We start from the raw sequence: 22273 nt of genomic DNA on the forward strand, positions 1-22273 counted from the left end.
TTCTTCTGACACCTCAATGTTTGCCTTTCCTTCGATGAGTTAACTGTTGGGGTGTTATCGGTTTTAAATGTGGCTCCAACCCAACTTCACCCAAACAATTGGGATTTATGGAAAACATTCTGATTTGTTTACAAGACGTTGAACATAAAACCTACTCCCCCAATTTTCCTACATTTTAATGAAACTTGACCTAACAACATGTGCGATTGGCTATCCTTGATCAGCCATGCCCATGGGGTCATGTTTGAACCCTACACTACCTAGCTCTTTCAAGAACTTTAAACTCCATTTTGGACAAGGAGTAAGCGAGGATAACAAGATCTTGTTATATTCCATTCTGGACAAGGAGTAAGCAAGGATGTATCATGCTTTAGTGTTAAGCTGCAATATATTGTAGTCCTTTTAAGTGTATTCACTCTCAGACTTAGTAATAGCAACATCACCTTGAGTGATGATTCTCTAGAGGTGGTATTGGGTGGGTTTTATGAGCATCTCCATTCAATTCTTCCAATATGAGTAGTCTTCTCTATTAAAGGTAGGAAACCTTGTGAAAAATGCTCCTTCTAGTAGGTACTATCCTTCACTACTTCCCATAGTGGATATTTTTCCTTTGGTTTGATTATATGCTCAACCTCATCAAAGACCAAGCTCTTATACCACATTGTGGAGGAAATATAAACACTAGAAGATGGATTGAATAATGTGTATAAAAAACTCGCACTTCTTTTGTAGTGGAGTAGTAACGCTAGTCAGATGGGATGCAAAGAGAAGTAAGACAAAACATTATATATTTATATTGTTTCATCTCAATTATCAAGATTACGTCCAATTCTTAATCCAACCAGATTGGGTTCCATTATCTTTGAACAAAGATACAAGTATTCTTTCAACAAGCCACTTCTGCCTCAACTCTAGGTATTATTTGACTTGTCTCTTCAAACAACTACTCAAGTATTCTTTTAACAACAAGCCTTTCCAGGCTTAATAACCAAGTATTCTTTTTAACCAAGCCTTTCCAAGTTCAAACAAGTATTTTTTTACAGACAAGCCTCTCTAGGCTCAACCTTTTAATAATGGTTGTGAAAGTTACAAAGAGGTTGTGTTCGTTTGATATAATCGTTATACAACCAATATAAAGTAGTGAACTTTTACAAGAAAGAATGAGAATTATACATAAGTATAATTTATAGAGAGTGTTTCTTCATATACATTTTTGTACAAGTTTCTTCTCTATGTGTTCTCTGTCTTTCTTGAGCTTTGAATATTCTTATATAGAAACTTAAAGAAACTGATTGTTGCAACACTTTGAGTCTAGCTCACAAGTTTGCTTCATTTGTCTTCAACGTTTTTCCTTGAGATATGGGTAACTGTTGACTCATTTAATGCAAACATTAAATGCATTTCACCAAATGATACCTCTTATCTGATCAAGGAAGCTACTCATCATCTTTCCACACCAATATCTAAATCTATATCTACTCTTACATCCTCACTTACTCCTTGTCCATAATGGATTATAACAAGATCTAAATCTATATCTTGATGCAAAATTACTCTTCAAATCTGATCCAGATCTATTAAAATGAAATTCATAATTATGAAGAACGAAAAATAGATATAGAACAGAGAAAAAGATGAAGAGAATTTGTATGGTAAAAATAGATCGATAACTTGAATTTTACCGTAATTCATTAAATCTTGAATCGAATGAATGGATTAGCCACACATCTTCATCAAGACGCTATAGTTCCTTCATGCATAAAAATTTAAAGAGAAAATTCAGAGAGAGAATTTAGAAAAACTTGTAGAGAAAGCAACTTTAAAATATGAAAAATAAATGTAAAGTGTACATAACAAGCATCATAACACCTATTAATAGAGCAATATAGCGGGCCTAATAAGAATATTTACAAGGCCTGACCCACTAATCAACTAATTAACAAGGTTAGACTACTAATACAATGAATTCCTAAAATAAACCTAAATGTAGTGCTTAGGCGTAACATTGACACGCATTTTTGGACTCTTAAACGTTCAAACTAGGTGAAATTCCCAATAGAGAAGCTGTAGCTCTATCTTGACTTTTCAGGGATACCAATAACGTCCAATTTGAGTTTGGGAGCTCTAGAGATGACCTACACAAGACAACATGTCAAAGTGGATAGAAATTACGAAAATTAACTAGAATTTAGAATTGAAACCAAAATAGTCCATTAAAATAAATGTCAACCAATTCATCAATTTAAGACACTTCTAAATGTCAAATAAGCCCAATCTAATATACTAAAATATGTGTTAATTATGCACTATTATGGATCAATAACTAGACATAGTCTCGATAGTTGAGACGAACCAATATATAAAAAAAAATATATTATTCAGGAATTTATCCCTCATGTGGTGGTGTTGAATTTGGGGGCTCGCCTAAATATATATATATATATATATATATATATATATATATATATATATATATATATATATATATAATATACACATGTGTGTATAAATTATATTTTAATTTATTACAAAAAAATTATTAAGTAATGACACACATCTTATAGAGATATGATACTTTTCATTAAAAACTATTTTCACATATACTATAAATATAACATATGTTGATATATTCTTAAAAGTGTAAATATAGATTACAGAGACACTTTTTATATGTGACTATATGTAACATTTCTTTTAATGATTGTTTTTTTTTTATATATCTAATATGTTAAAATATATTAATATTTCATTTATATTTTATTTTATTGGGGAATTTCTTTCACTTTATGACAAAATTGTCTTATTTTTTATTATTATTATAATATACTTTATTTTTTGATCAAATTTTTTTTACTTTTTTATTCATTAAAGATGTCATAATTTAGTTTACAAATATATGTTATTTTTCAATTTTTATTTTAGTTTATAATCCTTTTGATCTTGTATATGTACATTTTGTGTTTTGCTAGGAGAGGATCCAAATTAAGAGGAATGAGAATAATTGTCACACAAAATTTTTATTTTTTTTACTGAAACATATTTAATTAAAAATAAAATTACTATTATAAAAAATATGCATTGTTCTCATAAAATATTTTTATTTTAAATGAATGTAGGAATTTATAAGAGATACTATATTATCTTTATCTTAATAATTTATACCATGTTGTTCCTCTAATATTAAATAAGTCACTAGAAATTACAAAGTAACACTTAAATATAATATTAGATAGAACAAGAAAAAGAAGAAATTATCACTCTATTTATGAGAAATTTTTAATTTATAAAAAATATGTATATTAAATTTTTTATCAAAAAAATTATATTTTTAAAAGTTATTATATTTTTTAATAATAAAATATTATAAAATATTTTATTACTCTCACTTCTCACTTAACAAATTTTCTAAATTCGTCACCAGATACAATACATCTTTAAAATAAATGTTACCACGTTGAGTTTTTCATTGAATTTTTCTTTGTTTCTAATTATAATCAACAATCAATAATTTTTAAAGTTACTAAGAAATAAATTTATTTTGTACACGTCATTTATTATTAACTCGGTTTCTTATATATTCACTAGTAGGTTTCTAGTAATTGAATAAATGGTATCTTTATGGTAAAATTAATTAAAAATAACTAATTTAATTATTTTTTTGGTATTGTTGATTTATTTTGTGCTATGTTACTCATCATTAGGACCACATATATTAGTTATTTATCTCAAAATGAATGTTATAGACTAAAAATAACCACTTAATTTAAAACATGAAACTTTTTTATAGGGACACAAATTAAAATTTATTTTGTTTAGAAATTAATAACCCAATATTTTAGATAGATAGTATTTTTTTATGAAATTCAAAATCAAAACTCTATGGTACAAATCATATCACATAAGAAGTCATAAGAAAACATATTTACTTACAAGAATATTAAAATCGACCATTTAAGTTACTTTATTAATTACATATCTTATGTCATGTTTTAAAAAATACGATTTTTTTTTATTTAAATATATCACATGAGATTTGTAATTAACATAATAAATTGTCAATTTTAATTTAATAATTGTAATGAAATATTATCATTTCTTATAATAATTAGGAATTCTAATATATATATATATATTGTACTGACCGTACTTCGCACCCGGGCTCCGAGCCCGGATTAACGATACAAAGCCACCCTGGGCACACGCTGAGCGACGTCAGCCCGGTATTTGGGGCCCGGTATTTGGGCAGATCATTCCCGAACCCGGGGATCTCGTCCCAGATCAGAACCGCCCTCCAATTATATCATATCATATCTCATCATATCGTATCATATCATATCTCATCATATCGTATCATATCATATCTCATCATATCGTATCATATCATATCATATGATATCTTATTATATCATATCATATGATATCTTATCATATCATGTCTTATCTCAGGCCCAAGGCCCAAGACAACTCTAATTCACACAAAGGTATGTGCATTATTTATACGAGACTCATACTCCCACAAACACTAACTTTAGCATCGGAGTCTCTTTTGCAGGTACCACTCCTATCTTGGAGCACCAGCGTACTAGTGAAGGAGGCTCGCCGATCTTACCCGGCGGATCAGCTCTACAGCAGATTTCCGGTAAGAACATATATATATATATATATATATATATATATATATATATAATTTTTTATATAATGTTGGAAGAAAATATTTTTGGTATATAATTTGTTAGCCAAATTTGAAGAATTATAAAGGATAACTTTTGTAATGTGATACGTGGCTGACTAAGTGGCAAGTAGACAGGGGACAGCGGTGTATCCAGGAAACCGAGTTCCGGTCAATGGAAGACATCGTTGAAAACTTGAACCTAAGAAATATAAATACAAATATAAATATTATAATATAATTAATTGTAAATAGTGTACATTAACATTAATATATAATATTGATTATATTAATTTTCAATTCCTAAAAGTTGAATCCAAAGTTTTTAATATATATACTTTGCCGTTTTAGTCAACGTAATTATATCTTTGAGCTTTGAAAGATTATTTTATATTCATAAGAGTAAATTTAGCTACTAATTTTAAATATGAGATTTTATTTTATGTGATGTTGGTGATAATGTTTATTTAAGTGTGATTATTCACATTAAATTAAGTAGGCGCCGCCTGCTACTAGCCGCCATGGTATTATTTTTATTTTTTTTTGGTGCTTCCCATTCTCATGTTCTTGATTTATTCCTTTTCACTTTACATGTAAGGCCAAATTCAGTGTCTGTTTGTTTTAAAATCTTATATAATTAAAATAATAAATTAATTCTTCCGATGTTAAATGGTTGATAAAATTATCTTTAATAAAACTTAACGTACTTACATTAATTTCAACTGCAAATCTTGTATTAAAAAAGTAATATGACACGTGGAGTTTTGTTTGTAAACCATAGTTAATCATAATCTGAATTTATGTCTCAATCCTTATCCCAAAAAGGCTTTTTTTCATTTTTTTTCAAATTTTCACGTCACAAAGTTTGAAAGCCAGTATCATGTTCATGTAGTCAAAATCTGACCCCGGAAATGTTCAATGAGTGCTTTAGCATGCACTTGTTCTATGAAGGTTCATGAAAGGAACAAATCCTTTTTTTTTAATTATTATTTTGTTGGACCTAAAATTGACGACTCTGCCTCTTGAGCTAACTATGGCTTTGCCGTGTACATTTTATTCTTGGTTAAATCAGATAAACACTTCCAATATTGAGACTTTTTCTTCACACCCTTTTGCATCTTCTTGTTCTTTTCCTTCATGAATTTAGCTGGTTAATTTTCTCTGACAACACACCTTTCATCATGGGAAACACTTGTGGAAAACCAGTTGCTCACGTGTCTTCCTCCAATTTTAATGGTTAGTTTCTCTTTAATTTAGTCATCTTTATGTTCCACCACACCCCCTTTTTTCTTTTCTTCTTTGGTTCTTTGATGTCTCTGTGTGTGGTTCCTTTCATTTGTGCACTAATCTTTTGCAAGTTGCAACGAGTTTTAAGTTTGACATTTTGCATGTTAAGCTAATGTTTTAACTCTTTCTCTTTAGTTTCTGAAGGTTAAAACTGGTGTCCATGTGATATAACACTTCAAGATTATAGGGTGTTCTATTTATTTGTCGTTGTCTAATCTTTGGTGTGAAAAATGAAGATTCTGAAGCTGCTTTGCATTCAGGTTGCAAAGAATGTTGAACAATTTTGAAGTTTTGGAGATACTTGGCACTTAAAGGACAAAAATTTGTTAAGTTCTTTAAAACGGTTGTCGCTGTTTTTCAATCAAAATTGGAGTTTTATAGCAATGTATATTAATGAGATTTGCATCAAATATAAGTGCATCTTACCGAGTTAAAACTCCAATTCTGATTTGAAAATAATACTGACACCTAAGTGTAACTAAGTTTTGTTTTGTCCTTTATTAAAATCATTTCCGTTGCTTTCTTATAAGAATTAGACATCAATGAATAATTGGTTATAACATGTTTTGATTAAATCAATGAAATGTAAACTTCAGAAAAAATAGTGGAGCCTTATGTGTGAATATTTTCTGTGATATTGTTAAAGCTTGTATTATAAGCACTAGCAAGCATTGCCCCAAAATTTTTAATCCAAGATACTTGCTCAAAACTTCATTGCTCATTTTAGAGTTAGAAATTTCCTAACACAGCTATGTTGCAAGGTTTTAGAAAGTTAATCTCTTGGTTGTTTTTAACCTGCTTCTCATCTATTAACAGGAAATAAGAAGCCTGAAAGTAAGCCAAGGCAGCATTCAAATTCTTCTGAAAAAAAACCTGCTCCAAAATCATCAGAGTCAAATCTTACCAAATCCATCTCTAGTAACCTTAAGTCCTTCAGCTTGAATGATCTAAAGGAGGCCACTAAGAACTTCCGGCGAGAAAATTTAATCGGCGAGGGAGGATTCGGCCGCGTCTTCAAAGGATGGATTGATGAAAACACATATGGTCCTACAAAACCAGGCAGTGGAATTGTGGTGGCCATTAAAAATCTTAAGCCAGAAAGTTTCCAAGGACACAAGGAATGGCTTGTATGTGTAACAAGAACCATAAACCAAAGCTTTTTGTTTTTTACCTTGACTCATTGTTGGTCTTGCTTTACATTGATGACTGATTTTACATCCTTTGAAATGGCAGACAGAAGTCAATTATCTTGGGCAGCTTCAGCATGAAAATTTGGTTAAACTTATAGGTTATTGCTTGGAAGGTAAAAACAGGCTTCTGGTTTATGAGTTCATGCAAAAAGGAAGTTTGGAGAATCATTTATTCAGAAGTAAGTACATTTCACTCCATGCGTATTTGGTCTCTCTGTTGTCCAACTTCCCTTTCCTATCAATTTCTCTTATTTGAGTAGTTTTATTTATACACAGAAAGTGTATTATGATAAAGATATTTTAATGAATTACATGATTGTGTGTACACATTTGAGGGATAACTTCAATTTGATGTGCTAGATGCATTCCAAAAGCTTATTATCCTGATTCTTTATTTGGTTGGTCTTGATTCACAACATTTGATTTTTTTTTTTAAAACTATTTTAGACTACCAATTTAAACTGAATCATAATTGTTATTTATTCATAACATCTTAATTATAATGTTCTTTTCTATATCTGCAGAAGGTGTTCAACCTATGGCTTGGGTTACAAGGGTCAACATAGCAATTGGTATTGCAAGAGGATTAACATTCTTACATTCCTTGGACGCAAATGTTATCTTTCGTGATTTAAAGGCTTCCAACATCCTACTTGATTCAGTATGTGACATTAAATCTTAAAAATTTGGTTTAACAATCTGTAATGACTTTATATTCTGGTTTATGTGAATTTCCATTCTGAAAAGGTAGCCTAATTTATATGTAGGACTTCAATGCAAAACTTTCGGATTTTGGTTTGGCAAGAGATGGTCCTACTGGAGATAACACTCACGTTTCTACTAGAGTTATAGGAACTCAAGGCTACGCAGCACCTGAGTATGTTGCTACAGGTATGGTTCCTTTGTATTGATCAGTGTTGAGATCTAAATTCAGCTGAAACTAGTTCCTTTTCTGTAAAAAATGTTTCCAATATATCTTTCTTTTGTTTTGAATTATTATTTTTTCAACTACATGATAATTCATAAAAAATCATTTCCACAATTCACTTCGATGTTATTTTTTTTAATATTCTTTTTTTTACTTCTAGTTGTCTTGTTTGAGGTAGAAAAAAAAATAATAAACTAGGTTCTTTCATGCTGCTCGTTAACATTATCAGAAGAAGACATAATATGAAGAGTGGTAGCTTAAAACTGGTACAGAAAATGATGTTGAGAACTGCTGGTTATGCATATATGGGACCTGACAGAGAGCATATTTGCTCACCTAAGATTCCGAACTTGTCATGAACCAAGTATCCTAAAAACTTTAACTGTTAGGTTTCAGTTTCACACATGAATATTATTTGTAAGAGAAATGTTAACAAAATACTCTCTATCACACTTTTTTAAACACACTCTTTCATTGGTTGAAATTTATTCAAACATACAAAATTTGATAGGTCTCACACCTTATTTAATGATTCACTATTTTGTAGTTTTCAATAAATTGTAACCAATAAAAGTGAGTGTTTTAAGAGTAGTACGTTATAGAGTGTGTTGTTAACACTATTGTTGTTATATTTCTAACATGCTCCTTAATTCTATTAATATAGCTTTCCCTATGCAGTTATGTCATGTGCATATTAGTGATCATATTTTTGCTTATTTTTAAGTTGGCATTGAAATGAACAGGTCACTTGACTCCAAGGAGTGATGTATACAGCTTTGGTGTAGTCTTGTTAGAGTTACTGACAGGAAGGCGTGCCGTGGAAGACGATAGACCCGGATTTTCAGAGGAAACACTGGTGGATTGGGCAAAGCCATTCTTGAGTGATAGCAGAAGAGTTTTGAGAATAATGGACACAAGGTTGGGGGGTCAATACTCCAAGAAAGGAGCACAAGCTGCAGCTGCACTTGCATTGCAATGCCTCAACACTGACCCAAAATTTAGACCACCTATGGTGGAAGTTCTAGCAGCATTGGAAGGACTTAATTCCACAAATTCATTCCCAAGGACACCAAAATCTGATAACCATGCAACCAAACATTCTGGTGCTCATTCACAGAAGTAAAATGGAAATGCAAAAATATAAGCTTCTTGGCTTGTGTCTTTTTTCACTTTGCATCAAAAGAATACTAAGTTATGCCAACAAATGCTTTGTTCTTTCATTTCTTTGCCTATGTGAAGAATGTCCATCTTTGCGGGTTGTTGAGTGTAGAGTATTACATTGTGTTACAAGGTATACATTAATTTGTATGAATTTTTTCAGCTCTTAGGATGGGTATTGTTACGTATATACAGAATTGGAAAAATTAAATTTTAATGGATATGTTTAAGTGAGTATTTTTTATTCATAAAATATCTGTTTTAGCTAGTTTTACGCTTCAAAGTTCGAACTAATCGTATATCAATACAAAGCAATACTAATTATTGGCATGGAATTGCGGCAAATAAAAATCACGTCACAATAAAGTTGGAGTTAACATTCAAAAATTAGATCTGAAAATTTGGAAGCCTCGAAAGAAAATAAAAAATTGTAAAGCATATTTCCTATGATTATAAAATCACAATCTTAGAAGTCCAAAATTCAAAATAATATGTGACTAATCTTAGTAGTTTAAAAATTGAAAATAATATATAATTAGAATGATAATATTATTATATGTATAGATACTAAAATAAATAGTTGAATTTAAAGAATTATTTAATATTTTAAGAATTTATTTGATAATTCTTTAATTTTAAGAATTAATATGATATTAGCTTTTAATTTAAGAGGATTATATTTTTCTATTATTAATAATGGTTATTTTAATTCAAATTAAATATTAGCATGTGCTTTTCATCAATAATGAAATGCATATAATTTATTTTAAATACAAATTTTTAAAAAAATGTCGATCCATAAAATGTCAAATAATAATATTAATAATTATATTCATATATATATATATATATATATATATATATATATATATATATATATATATATATATATATATATATACGAGGAGGGTTCAGACGACACCGGTGTAACTTTTACTAAGTGTTATACTGCTCAATAACTTTATATTAAATGTGAATTTTGAAAATTCAACCGTTAGATTGAAAGTTTATATCTCTTAGATCATATATGTCAAATTTTATATTAATCTAAGAAGATTTGATATTTTATTCTCATAAAACAAAATTGTCGTAATATATATATTTCAAAATATACTAAAATATAAACACTTTGATTACTTTCAAGTTATTTTTTAATTTTAACAAAATTTGACATATATGACCTAAGAGATATGAACTTTCAATCTAACGGTTAGATTTTCAAAATTCACATTTAATATAAAGTTATTGAGCGGTGTAACACTTAGTAAAAGTGACACCGGTGTCGTTTGAACCCTTCTATCTATATATATATATATATATATAACCACTTATTCGATGTAAATTTAAATAATTTGTAATCTTATACACCAAATTAATTATATTATATTAATATAAATTTAAATAAAATATCAAATCTTAAAATATAATAAGTAAACATATTAATGTAAAATGATCAATAGGGTATATAATATATAAGTTTACTTAAATTATAAATTAAATATTATTTATATAAAAAAGTACATTTAAAAATAATGTCACAAGTTTTTTGGCCAGTACCTTAAGGCTTTTTTTTTTTTTTTTTTTTTTTTTTTTTTTTTTTTTTTTTTCTTACGCAAGAGATATGAGCAAGCTTGGAAGCTTAATTTTGGTTAGCTTTTTATTTCATAGCCATGTGTAATAGAGGTAAGGGAAAAGAAGGATTTAATTTGTTTTTAGAGCCTCCCTTCAAATTTTCTGTCCTTCTAGACCGCAAATTTCTACTCTGCTTTGTGCACTCCGATGAGGATTTGGCGTTGAAGCAGCGGCGAGAGTTGTACGTGGAGATGGTTCAGGATCCCGACCAGGGATTGCACAAGGTTGCGCTGGAGAGCATGAGGTAACCCTAGTTGTATGCTCGAATGGAACAAATTTTGATTTGAATGAGGGTTTTTAGCTTTCTTTTATGTATAATTTTCTGTGTTTGAAATTGGGATGTGTGGTTGTGTTTTGTAGACAAGAAATTTGAACTTCGACGAGTTCCATGACTTCAGTTCCTAAGCCGTTGAAGTTTCTATTTCTATGGCATCTCTATTTATTTCTAAACTATTATGCTTTTAATAATTAAGTGATAGGTTATCATCCTGGAGTCTTCTAAGTGATAAAGTGATCCAATACTAAGCTTCTAATAAGTTTGGATTTGAAAACTTATTTAAGAGTGGTATTTTATAATTGAAAGATTTATGGATGGAGTTTGACTTACAATGGAGTGAATGTTCTAAAGATTTTTTTAGGAGGAAGCTATTTTGACCTGTAAGCTTTTGGCATGATAAACCAGATGCTGCTGTCTTGTGTTTTTTTTTTTTTTTTTTCTTTCTTACTTTTATGTGTTGTCTGGGTTAAATTAACTCTTTCTTTGATAAACATGCTATATTTGTAATTTTTTTATTGTAATTTTGCAGATACCTTCCTGGACCAGATGATATGCTAGTTTTGGACATAGCTTATACAATCTATAAAAAAATTGGAGAATATCTGAATGCCCTTCAAATTGCACTGTTCATAGATAACCTGCAGGTTTGACACTGAAATTCTTTGTAGTAGCTTTTTTAACACTAGTTTGTGTTCAATTTAAAGGAGTCTCTCTCTCTATACACACTCATGTATAATTCACAAAATAATTTAAATATTTTATTTCTTAAATTTTTGTGTCTTGAAACTAACTAATTGCAGTGTTGTTAACAGTATGTGAGGCAGGTGTTCACCTCTTGTAATGATGTGCTGCTGAAAGAAGCAATTCTGTTACATGCTTGCACGTCATCTAAGTCCTGAATACCGTGTTAGTACTTTGGGTGAAGTTATCTTCTCTCATGTTTTTTTTTTTTTTTGTAAGGTAGTGTTACAGATTAGTTTTTTAAGATTATGCAGTCAAGTCTTTTTAGCTGTTGATGTTGACAAGTGGCAAAGCTAGAGGGAGATAGCTACTGAGAAGATTCCTCTATCAGATTTATCTGGAGATTCTCGATGGTTAGGATATATTTATTATGTTGATTGTTATTTACATGCAGGGGATTACTTTTGAGCTCGATGAGGACAGAGAAATGTTGCAGGATATCACAAACAATTCTAAGCTAAGAGAAGGATATCTCACCCTTGCTCGTGATCTTGAAGTCATGGAGCCCAAGTCGCCTGAGGATATATATACAAGGTGAGGTTTTGATGATAATTTTACTTTTGCCTAAATGTATTCTGTACAAGATATAACTCCCTGAGATTTTTACATCTTGTAGGCGCACTTGCTTGATGGTCGGGTTAGTGCTGGAGCAACTGTTGATTCAACTAGACAGTTGCTGCTACTTTTGTCAATGCATTGCCATTTGTAAATGCTGGCTTTGGTCAGGTACAATGTATTTCATATGTCACGATTTTGTATGTTGTAATTGTAGTGATTTTGGGTTAATGATCTCTTTTGTTCTTTTCAATCTTCTACTTCCCTCGCTTCCCATTATTGTTTTGCAGGATAAATTAATGACCGTTTCATCAAAGTCTTCATGTAGTGGTTCTTCTGGAAATTGGCTTTTCAAAAATAAGGAACATGGGAAGACTGTTGAATGAGTTTTTCTTATCTGTGGTGTGGACTATATAATTTCATTTGCAATACTTATGTATCATAACAGGGTATGATTTTATTCTGGGATGTTGACTCGGGACTTGCTCAAATTAACAAATACTTCCATAGTAATGATAATCATGTCATTGCTGGTGCATTATTGGGAGTTGGAATTGTCAATTGTGGTATCAAGAATGACTGTGATCCTGTGAGTTTCTGTTGCCTTTCCCTATGCTTGATATGAGAGTATGGTGTAGCTTTTGTTTCTATATTAGATGTTATTTGTCCACTTTTCAGGCAATGACACTTCTAGGTGACTATACAGATAAAGAAGACACTTCAATCAGGATTGGTGCAATTATGGGTTTGGGAATTGCATATGCTGGTTCCCAGAATGAGCAGGTGAGCTGTTTCTCTATTTTTTGAAATATTGTTGATATACATGTTACTTCCTATTTGCAAATGTAAAGATTTTAATTTACTCTTGCTTATTGAAAGCTATACTGAATGATACTAAAGTTCCACTTGATGTGAGTGCTTTGACTGCTATTTCTTTGGGCTTGATGATTATTAAGTAAAAAGAATGCATCTTTTGGCTGTCGAAAATTGAAGACAAACAGGGATACATTTTTTGGTGGTTAAAAACTACCAGAAAATGTGAAAAACAAAGTTATATATTGCGGCTGTTTAAAACGGCCAAAAAGGTTGAATCAAGCAAATAACAATTATTAATAACGCTGGAAATGTGCTTTGTAATTTTTACCCGTCACAAATCAAACATTTTTGTAGTGGAATGATATACATACTATTTAAATACAACAAATAAATGTATGCTAAAATAATTGTTTATTCAAATAAAAAAAATATATATTTATTTGAATAAACAATATTTTTATGCAGATAAATGATTAACATATTCGAATAGTTGGCATCATGAAGGATAGTATATAAAGAGGCACGTTCCTATCGGGTGGTAGGAGCTTTCAGTTTCACTGAATTGTTTTGTTGACATAGTAAAAGAAAAAGTGTAACCCACGCCTTCTACTCTACTGCATTGTTTTAATGGCCATTCCAATAAATGGATATCATATTCAAATACTCTCAATTTTGTATTCGAATAAAATACCTCATGCATTCAAATACAACTGAACAATGAAGTACTCTGTTCAAATGAAATGAATTATATTTCAATAAAAAAAATTAAAAAGTTAACCTCTTTCAAATTTTCACTTGATTTTGCAAAGAAATCTATAGAAGTGGGATTTACCTCGATTAATTTCCCATCTAATGAATTTTGTATTAAACAAATGAATAGAAATAGTTCTACTGATTTTTTTCTTTTCTCTCTACAGTCCACACTATTTTACAGTTATTTCTACGAAAACAAACACAACATTAAAGATAACCTGAGATCGACCCTAATCAGCAAAATCTAAGCATTGAATACAAGAGAAAAACTTATTTATTTAAATAATTCTAGACAATTATTTTTAGTTGAGTCAAGAGTATAACTCATTTCATTATATCAATCCCTATAAGATAAAATAGTACCAGCAATACAGTCTGTATGTGTAAAGAGAGAATTGAATTTTAATCCTTAATTATGCATAAGATGTGAATTAAGCAACTTAAACAGCCAAATTAATCACAAATAAAGTAATAGAAAGATTCTTTGTGGTTCTACCCTTCCAGATGCGTTCGCAAGGGATTTTTAAATAAAAAGTGACCGATAAGTCCAAAAGATGAAGGGCGAACCCCACCATAAAATGAGAGTGATTATTGTGTTAAATCCTAAACCCATAATCCCAAATGTGACGTGTTGCTCATGTATTATAGGATGTGGCGCTTCACTAGAATACACCGCCAAACTCGAAACACAACAAATTTCTCATAAACATTCACGACATTACTGTATATTTACATCTTTGGTTTAATTATTCTTTCATCCTTTTGAAACATTATAAATAAATATACATGACATGAAGCGAATATCTATATACACTGTACAATTGTTGTCTGTATCTTCTCTGCTGACCCGAGAAGCTGTCGTGTTGGTGTAAAGAGTCTGTGTATTCTTCTCTGTTTGCAAGAAGTTGGATCGGTCTGCAGTAAGTTCATTCTCTCCATTTACATATTTAACCAAAGTTAGAAATAATAGAAGATGAAATAGAATGACTAATTTGATTTCTCATTGTCTTCTCATGTTTTAGCTGAAAGATTATGGAGTTAAAAACACGAGGGGTTCTGTGACTAGGAAAATAACTTGATTTCTGTTTTCTTTTATAGAATTTATTTGGTAAGACCGTGAATTTTTCATTGAATTGAAGTGCTTATAGACATTCATTTATATTTTTTGTACTAATGTCAAACATGCTTTTGTTATCAGCTTCTAATAATTTCTCTTTTAATCTAAGGGAGGCCTACTTTCAGAGTTTGAGTTATTAGATTTGTCAATTTTAATTGATATGTTGGTTTAATATCTGATTTTTGACCTATAAAAGTTGTAACATCAAATATTCAATTGGCAATATCATATTAATTAAGCTCTTTTAATCAACACCGGTTTGTCTTTAAAGCTGAGATATTTTCTAAACAATCTATCCTTTGAACAGCTGCAGTGCCTTGAACATACTGCATAATTTTCAATAAATGTTGGATATAATAATTTATGTTTAGGACTTAAGTTTCGATTTGCACTGCTATAGGGTAATATGATGTTTTGATTCATTATTCATGTTACTAGGCTTTTTTTATATATAGTTGTTTACTTATCTTTTGGTCTGTTCAAATGGACTATCAGCATTTCAAAGTCAAAAGCAAGTCGGTGATCAAGGCTAAAGAAATCTCCAAGGATCGCAAAACACCACAAAGTCACACTAGCAATTTGGCAAACGTTTGTCTAATTGTTCTTTTGTAAGTGAGCAAGATTATGATCTTTGAAGTTTGAAGTGCTTGATCTCATATTAGACAGATTTATAAATCCCAACAAAAAAAATATTAAGGAGAAGTGTCAAGAAGATAGTAAAACATAAAATCCTTTTATTATATTTCTTCAAGTGTAGTGTTAAACTCATTACAGGTGCAGATCATAATGGTTGAGCTGCAAATCATCAGTGATGTTGCTTCTTCCTCTAACTCTTCTTCTATAGTTTCTTCAAAAAAATATGAAGTTTTTCTAAGCTTTCGTGGTGAGGACACCCGCATGAACTTCACAAGCCATCTTCATGAAGCTTTGAAGAAAAAGGAAGTTGAAACCTTTATAGACTATGAGCTTAGAAAGGGAGATGAAATCTCACCGGCACTCATCCAAGCCATAGAAAATTCTCTTGTATCTATTGTCATCCTCTCACCAAACTATGCTTCCTCAAAGTGGTGTTTGGAAGAACTCAGCAAGATTTTAGAATGTAGGAAAAAGCAAGGACAAATGGTGATACCTGTATTTTACAATATAGATCCATCCCATGTGAGGAAGCAAACCGGAAGCTATGAGCAAGCCTTTGCAAAATATAAAGGAGAATCCAATTACAACAAATGGAAAACTGCTCTCAACGAAATAGCCAATTTAGTTGGGTGGGAATCTCAAAATAGGTAAATAAAATGATTGAATTTTTTGAAAGAAAAAAAATAAGAAAGATAATGTGTTGTTTTAAATTGAGTTAACCAAATTTGGTTGTAAATACAACAAAAGTTTAAGGATGCTAATTAAAATTATGACACAAATTATATGATATCAATAAATAAAAAATTGAAGCGAACAGTGAAAGATATATAGCCTATTTAGATATAATCTAGAAAGATTTCTAAGAACTTCTCTACTAAAAATAAAGAATATCTTTCAATAAATAAGTTCTTAAAAACATTTATTGATTTGTATTCAAACATGCTCATAATTGTTTCCTTCTTTTGTGTATGACCGTGCTATGCAATCGTTGCTCTTCATAGAATTTCTTTGTCTACTATTGTGTTTAATTGTGAAGAGTTAAAAAATAATAATTTTTTTTTCTTTTTAGTTGAATAAATGATAGAATAAGATAATTAATTAACAAAAATTTCCTTTACATTGTTTAAAAAAATTCTCCTCAACCGTTGGTCTCACCAGGTCTTCACTATGAAGAACAATATTCCCATAGTATATTATTATACATAGTGAACATGTAAACAATGATAATTTATTGTAATTTACTCATCTACTATGAAGTTTACTATTGAAAAATATTTCAAATATTTTCTCTTCAATAACCTAAAAATAAATTTAAATATTGATATCTTCATTAACCCGACTCTTTTATAACTTTTTTATGTCCTATCCATATATTGTTCCTATGTATTTGGAAACTTTTATATCCGTTATATGCATGAGAGCATGCGAATGTATAATAACAACTTCCATGGTAGTTTAAGTAAGTTGAATGTGTAGAAAAAACATAGATATTGTTTATCTTCTCTAAGTCATTGGATTTTTATTCCTCAATTACATATTTTTCTCTATTATACTAACATATTGATCTATGATTATGTATAATCATTTGTATAATTCCTTTTGTTTTCTATTGTACTTGTTAGGCTCATAACACAACATTTATTTCATTGTTCCTTTTTTCGTATGCTAGGACTGAATCAGAACTCCTTAAGGAAATTGTTGGAGACGTTTTGCGAAAATTGGCTCCTAGTTACCGAAACCAACTTAAAGGTCTGGTAGGAATTGAGGACAGTTGTGAAGAAATTGAATCAGTACTGAAAATTGGGTCAACTGAAGTTATAACCATTGGAATATGGGGTATGGGTGGCATAGGAAAGACCACCCTAGCTACTACTTTGTATGCAAGATTGTCTCCTTGGTTTGAAGGTTGTTGTTTCCTAGAAAATGTAAGGGAAAATTCAAGCAGTCATAATGGACTTGAAGCTTTACGTAACAAACTTTTCGCCAAGTTGTTAGAGATCAAAAATCATTGTTTTGATCCGAATTTTGTGAGGTGTAAGCTTAAACATAAAAAGGTTTTCATTGTGTTGGATGATGTGGTCACCTTGCAACAATTAGAATATCTAACTGAAGATTATGATTTTTTGGGGCCAGGAAGTAGAGTCATTGTTACAACTAGAGATAAACAAATTTTTAGTCTAGTTGATGAAGTATATAAGGTCAAGGAATTGAGTTCTGATCAATCTCTTCAACTTTTATGTTTGACTATTTTTGGAGAAAAACAACCTAAACATGGATATGAAGATCTTTCAAGAAGTGTAGTTTCCTATTGCAAAGGTATTCCTTTAGCTTTAAAAGTTCTGGGTGCAAGTCTTCGCCGAAGAAGTGAAGAGGTATGGGAAAGTGAATTGAGAAAGCTCCAAAAGATCCCAAATATGCAAATTCATAACATTTTAAAATTGAGTTATGATGGCTTAGATCGTTCTCAAAAGAACATCTTTTTAGACATTGCATGCTTGCTAAAAGGAGAAAGAAGGGATTTGGTAACAAGTCTACTAGAAGCTTGTGGTTTCTTTGCAGTATCTGGGATAGAAGTCCTTCTGGACAAAGCTCTCATAACAATTTCAAATTACAATGAGATAGAAATGCATGAATTGATACAACAAATGGGTCAAGAAATTGTTCATCAAGAATCCATAAAAGATCCTGGAAGACGAAGTCGATTATGGAAACATGATGAAGTGTGTGAAGTATTGGAATATAACAAGGTAAGTGGAAAATTTAATGGTTTATTTATGTACTGTAGCTAGTATGATAGCCCAACCAATTATTATTTTTAATTTTTTTTAACAGGGAACTGATGATGTTGAAGGGATAATTTTAAATTTGGATGCATTAACCGAGGATCTGTGTTTGAGCTCTGATTGCCTTGCAAAGATGGCTAATGTGAGATTTCTTAAAATTCATAAAGTGCGATACTGGGATGAGTACAAATTTAATTTGTACCTTCCTCATGGTCTCAAGTCATTGTCTAATAAATTGAGGTACCTTCGATGGGATTGATTTTGTCTCGAGTCTTTGTCATCTAACTTTTGTGCTAAACAACTTGTAGAGCTTCACATTTCTTTGAGCAAGGTTAAAAGGCTTTGGGATGGGGTTCAGGTAGGAATGTGGCTATACTTGCTACATTTTTTTTATGTGTTTTTAAAGGTACAAGTGAGCCTTGAATATATGGTAACTAGTTATGTTTCTCTTTTAGTTAAGGCTCATGATTATTAATTAAAATTTTTTCTTAACATTGTGATGCATCTTTCTTGTTATAGGATCTTTCGAATTTAAAGACTATTCGTTTACATGACTTGCCAGAGCTGATTGAGATCCCAGACTTATCTATGGCAAGAAAACTTGAACATATATCTCTTTTGGATTGTATAAGTTTGTGTGAGCTCCATCCATCCATCGTGTCTCTCCCTAACCTAAAAATTATGGGATTATTTCGATGTTCAAAGATTGAAATCCTTAAAGTTCATTCAAAATCTCTTCGTATACTTGTCGCCTATGATTGTTCATCTCTCAAGGAATTCTCAATTACATCAAAGGAAATGGTTTGTTTGAACTTACGTAAAACCACTATAAGTGCATTACCGTCATCTATTTGGAATAATAGGAAACTTAGTGATCTTCATCTAACAGTCTCAAACAATCTTGAAAGGTTATCAAAGGAAGGAGGAATTGGGTCGATTACAACACTGAACCATTCCGAGTGCATGAAGCACAATGCAAGGAATATGCCATTCTTACAACCACTCCATCACAACTTCGGCAACTTATCGTTTTTAGAAACATTATGGCTAACTGGAATTAATGATGTGAGCTTGATTGCCAAGATCCAAAACCTTTCATTGTTGAAATTACTTTACCTGCTAAATTGTCAGAAATTTGTGTCTTTGCCACAGCTTCCACCATCACTGAGAGAGCTTCATTTAAGTGATTTAAGGGAACTCGTGTCTCTGCCACAGCTTCCATCATCACTAAGAGTGCTTCATTTAAGTTATTTAAGGGAACTCATGTCTCTGCCACAGCTTCCACCATCCCTTGTCAATCTTGAGTTAGCTGACTGTAGGAAACTCGTGTCTCTGCCACAGCTTCCACCATCCGTGACATATGTGAGAGCCATTAATTGCACTTCTCTAGGGACAGATTTCACTCAACGGATAGCATTACAACACATCTTGAGTCACTCGCAGAGTTTTGACTGCGAAACATGTTTCATGTTCTCAGGAGACCATGTGACCGACAAGTGTGAGTTTCAAAAAGCAGGGACTTCAATAACTATTCCTTACCTCTCACTGTCTAACTTGTGTGGTTTCATTTGTTCCCTCGTTCTTTACAGGGGATCATACGGTGGTCTTTTTTCGTGTTCTATCTATCAAGATGTCGAAGAAGTCTTCTACTACTATTACTCAGTCCCCAAAAATCTAACTTCAGATCACATTTTATTTCAGTATTTTAATCCAGAAGATCTTTCCAATGACGTACCATTTAAATTTGAATTTCATTTCTATGACCGGGATAGTGATAAAGATTATGGTCAAGAGAGAATAAAAGAGTGTGGAGTCTTCCCAGTGTATGCCTCAAGCATAGAAATTGGAGTTGGAGCATCTAATGCTGAAAATGAATTGGAATCCTTTTCTCAAATCAATAATAATGAGTCACAGCCTAGTGAAAATGGAGATGTAATTAGAGTTGGAGTTGGAGGCTCTAATAATGAAAATGGATTGGAATCCATCACTCAAATATGTGAGAATGAGTCACAACATGAATCGATTAGAGTTAAAGGCTCTAACAATGATAATAATTAATCGGAGTGGGAACAACTTCTTCATGGGATTACATCATCGGTGTGAAACTTCACATACTTCACTTCTTCTTTGTAGGCTCCTCATTTTTAACTCTTTTCTTAAATTAAATTATACCTTCAAAATATAGTAGATATATGTTGGAAATACTCTTGATTCTAGAAAATTATACCTTACATATTGCAATGACATTGTGTTGTACTCCAACGTTGAACATGTTTTCTTTTGAAATACTTACAAAGAATATTGGTGGGAAATGAGCTCTAGCATGGTAGAAAAGTCAAAGCAATACTTGGATTGGTGGTCTATTTCACATCATTTACAAATAAAAATAGATTGGTTATTTTACCGTAGATGAGTGATATTAAACTATGATGGTAATGAATTTATGATTCAAAATAGGAAAACCTTTTTTCCCCTCTTGTCAATAAGATGAGTGATATCAAACTGTGATGTATTAGAAATGTTTCCCGGTTCAGAAAATCTAATAATACAGATGATCTGAATCAAACTATTTAAGTTGGTTGAGTGATTTTCCTGATTGGATCAAATAAGATCCAAATCAATTAAATCCAACTTGAATTGACTTGGATTACAAATTTGTATTTTATAAATGTAATGATTCAAAAATTAAAATAATTTAAATTATTATTATTATTATTATTATTATTATTTTATTATATTTAGCATCTTAATATTATTTTATAATATGATTTTACTAGTAACATTTAAGTGCAATATTATTATACTATACTAACACTCTAGCAATACTACATTTATGGTAGTTCTTTGATGATATTATTATTTAATGATAATATTAATATATTTTATAATATTATTATTTTAATAGTTATCATACACTCTCTTTCAAGTTACCATACAACTCATACTTAGATGCACAAAGCACGTCCTTTATCATTTAACTTTATCACTTTTTTATTAGTTCAAGAGTCGTTTAATTCATCTTAATCTAGCCATTAGACCTATTACCAAAAAATTTCTAGCCTTTATTTTCACTCAATATATTATTTGCATATTGACATTCAAGTTGAGAAAAAAATGGATGAAGAGTTCTTTAAGTTTTTTTTTTATTTTTTTATTCTTTCTTACTCGAGATATGAGCAAGTTTGGATGTTGAATTTTTCGTTAGTTTTTTTTATCTCAATACGGAAAAGGAAGGATTTAATTTGTTTTAAGTGCCGTGTATGAATAAAATTTTATTTGCGGAATGATGATTGAATCGAGTGTAGTAAACGACATCATATTCCCTTAGGACTCAGTTTTTTCTTTTTTTTTATCATTACTAATATGATAGTGGAGTTAGCTGCTCCCACTATTTTTTATATATATATATAGAATGAAATGAACTATATTTAAATAAAAATTAAAAAATTAACCTCTTTCAAATTTCTACTTGATTTTTGCAAAGAAATTTATAAACGTGAGATTCGGGTCAGTAAATTTCCCATGAATTTCGTATTAAACAAACAAGTAGAAATATTTAAACCAAAATATTTCTTTTCTCTCTACACTATTTTGAAGCTATTTCTGCGAAAAACAAACACAATGTTAAAAGAATAGCTTGAGACTAACCTTAATAAGTAGAATCTAAGCGTTGAATACAAGAAAAAACTTATTTACTTAAATAATCCTAGACAATTATTTTTAGTTGATTC

The 22273-nt window shown here is 30.6% G+C and overlaps 3 protein-coding genes and 1 pseudogene across 12 annotated transcripts; all 4 read left to right on the top strand.

Moving 5' to 3' along the window:
* Positions 1-5604: 5604 nt before the first annotated feature.
* Positions 5605-9485, top strand: LOC109809144 (putative serine/threonine-protein kinase PBL2). The gene is made up of 6 exons (XM_020372378.3): positions 5605-5905; positions 6773-7083; positions 7190-7325; positions 7671-7807; positions 7914-8037; positions 8818-9485. Exons 1-6 carry the CDS (start codon positions 5851-5853, stop codon positions 9195-9197), a joined length of 1143 nt encoding a protein of 380 aa, XP_020227967.1. The 5' UTR covers positions 5605-5850; the 3' UTR covers positions 9198-9485.
* A 1296-nt stretch (positions 9486-10781) lies between these two features.
* LOC109808526 (26S proteasome regulatory subunit RPN1-like) lies at positions 10782-12866 on the top strand (annotated as a pseudogene). The gene is made up of 6 exons (XR_014431425.1): positions 10782-11108; positions 11671-11785; positions 11954-12047; positions 12277-12416; positions 12499-12608; positions 12728-12866. The product of XR_014431425.1 is annotated as a 26S proteasome regulatory subunit RPN1-like (transcript).
* A 19-nt stretch (positions 12867-12885) lies between these two features.
* Positions 12886-19365, top strand: LOC109809500 (disease resistance protein RUN1). Of its 9 annotated transcripts, none has more exons than XM_083068162.1 (6): positions 12886-13026; positions 13144-13220; positions 15619-15731; positions 17429-18506; positions 18592-18900; positions 19062-19365. In XM_083068162.1, the coding sequence occupies exons 2-5, from the start codon at positions 13179-13181 to the stop codon at positions 18799-18801; spliced, it is 1443 nt and encodes a 480-aa protein (XP_082924288.1). In that variant the 5' UTR covers positions 12886-13026; positions 13144-13178; the 3' UTR covers positions 18802-18900; positions 19062-19365. The 9 variants fall into 9 exon arrangements, with proteins under 9 accessions (XP_082924288.1, XP_082924286.1, XP_082924287.1 ...); XM_083068160.1 differs by having other exon boundaries at positions 12887-13026; positions 13116-13220; XM_083068156.1 differs by adding an exon at positions 15898-16406 and having other exon boundaries at positions 12954-13026; positions 13144-15731.
* LOC145949275 (disease resistance protein Roq1-like) lies at positions 18907-20783 on the top strand. The gene is made up of 3 exons (XM_083069604.1): positions 18907-18972; positions 19062-20040; positions 20132-20783. The coding sequence occupies exons 1-3, from the start codon at positions 18907-18909 to the stop codon at positions 20218-20220; spliced, it is 1134 nt and encodes a 377-aa protein (XP_082925730.1). The 3' UTR covers positions 20221-20783.
* Positions 20784-22273: the final 1490 nt, after the last annotated feature.

This window comes from Cajanus cajan, chromosome 2 (genome assembly GCF_000230855.2).
Source record: "Cajanus cajan strain Asha chromosome 2, NIPB_CcT2T_4, whole genome shotgun sequence".
Classification (NCBI taxonomy): domain Eukaryota; kingdom Viridiplantae; phylum Streptophyta; class Magnoliopsida; order Fabales; family Fabaceae; genus Cajanus; species Cajanus cajan.

Bases quoted from the DNA above. Each gene is read 5' to 3' on its own strand.
- LOC145949275 (XM_083069604.1), top strand. From the start codon at position 18,907: ATGTGGCTATACTTGCTACATTTTTTTTATGTGTTTTTAAAGGTACAA. The intron at 18,973-19,061 runs GTAACTAGTTAT...TTCTTGTTATAG, and splicing joins AAGTGAGCCTTGAATATATG to GATCTTTCGAATTTAAAGAC. The intron at 20,041-20,131 runs GTGAGTTTCAAA...CGTTCTTTACAG, and splicing joins AGACCATGTGACCGACAAGT to GGGATCATACGGTGGTCTTT.
- LOC109809500 (XM_083068156.1), top strand. From the start codon at position 15,910: ATGGTTGAGCTGCAAATCATCAGTGATGTTGCTTCTTCCTCTAACTCT. The intron at 16,407-17,428 runs GTAAATAAAATG...TTCGTATGCTAG, and splicing joins GGGTGGGAATCTCAAAATAG to GACTGAATCAGAACTCCTTA. The intron at 18,507-18,591 runs GTAAGTGGAAAA...TTTTTTTAACAG, and splicing joins AAGTATTGGAATATAACAAG to GGAACTGATGATGTTGAAGG.
- LOC109809144 (XM_020372378.3), top strand. From the start codon at position 5,851: ATGGGAAACACTTGTGGAAAACCAGTTGCTCACGTGTCTTCCTCCAAT. The intron at 7,808-7,913 runs GTATGTGACATT...ATTTATATGTAG, and splicing joins CCAACATCCTACTTGATTCA to GACTTCAATGCAAAACTTTC. The intron at 8,038-8,817 runs GTATGGTTCCTT...TGAAATGAACAG, and splicing joins ACCTGAGTATGTTGCTACAG to GTCACTTGACTCCAAGGAGT.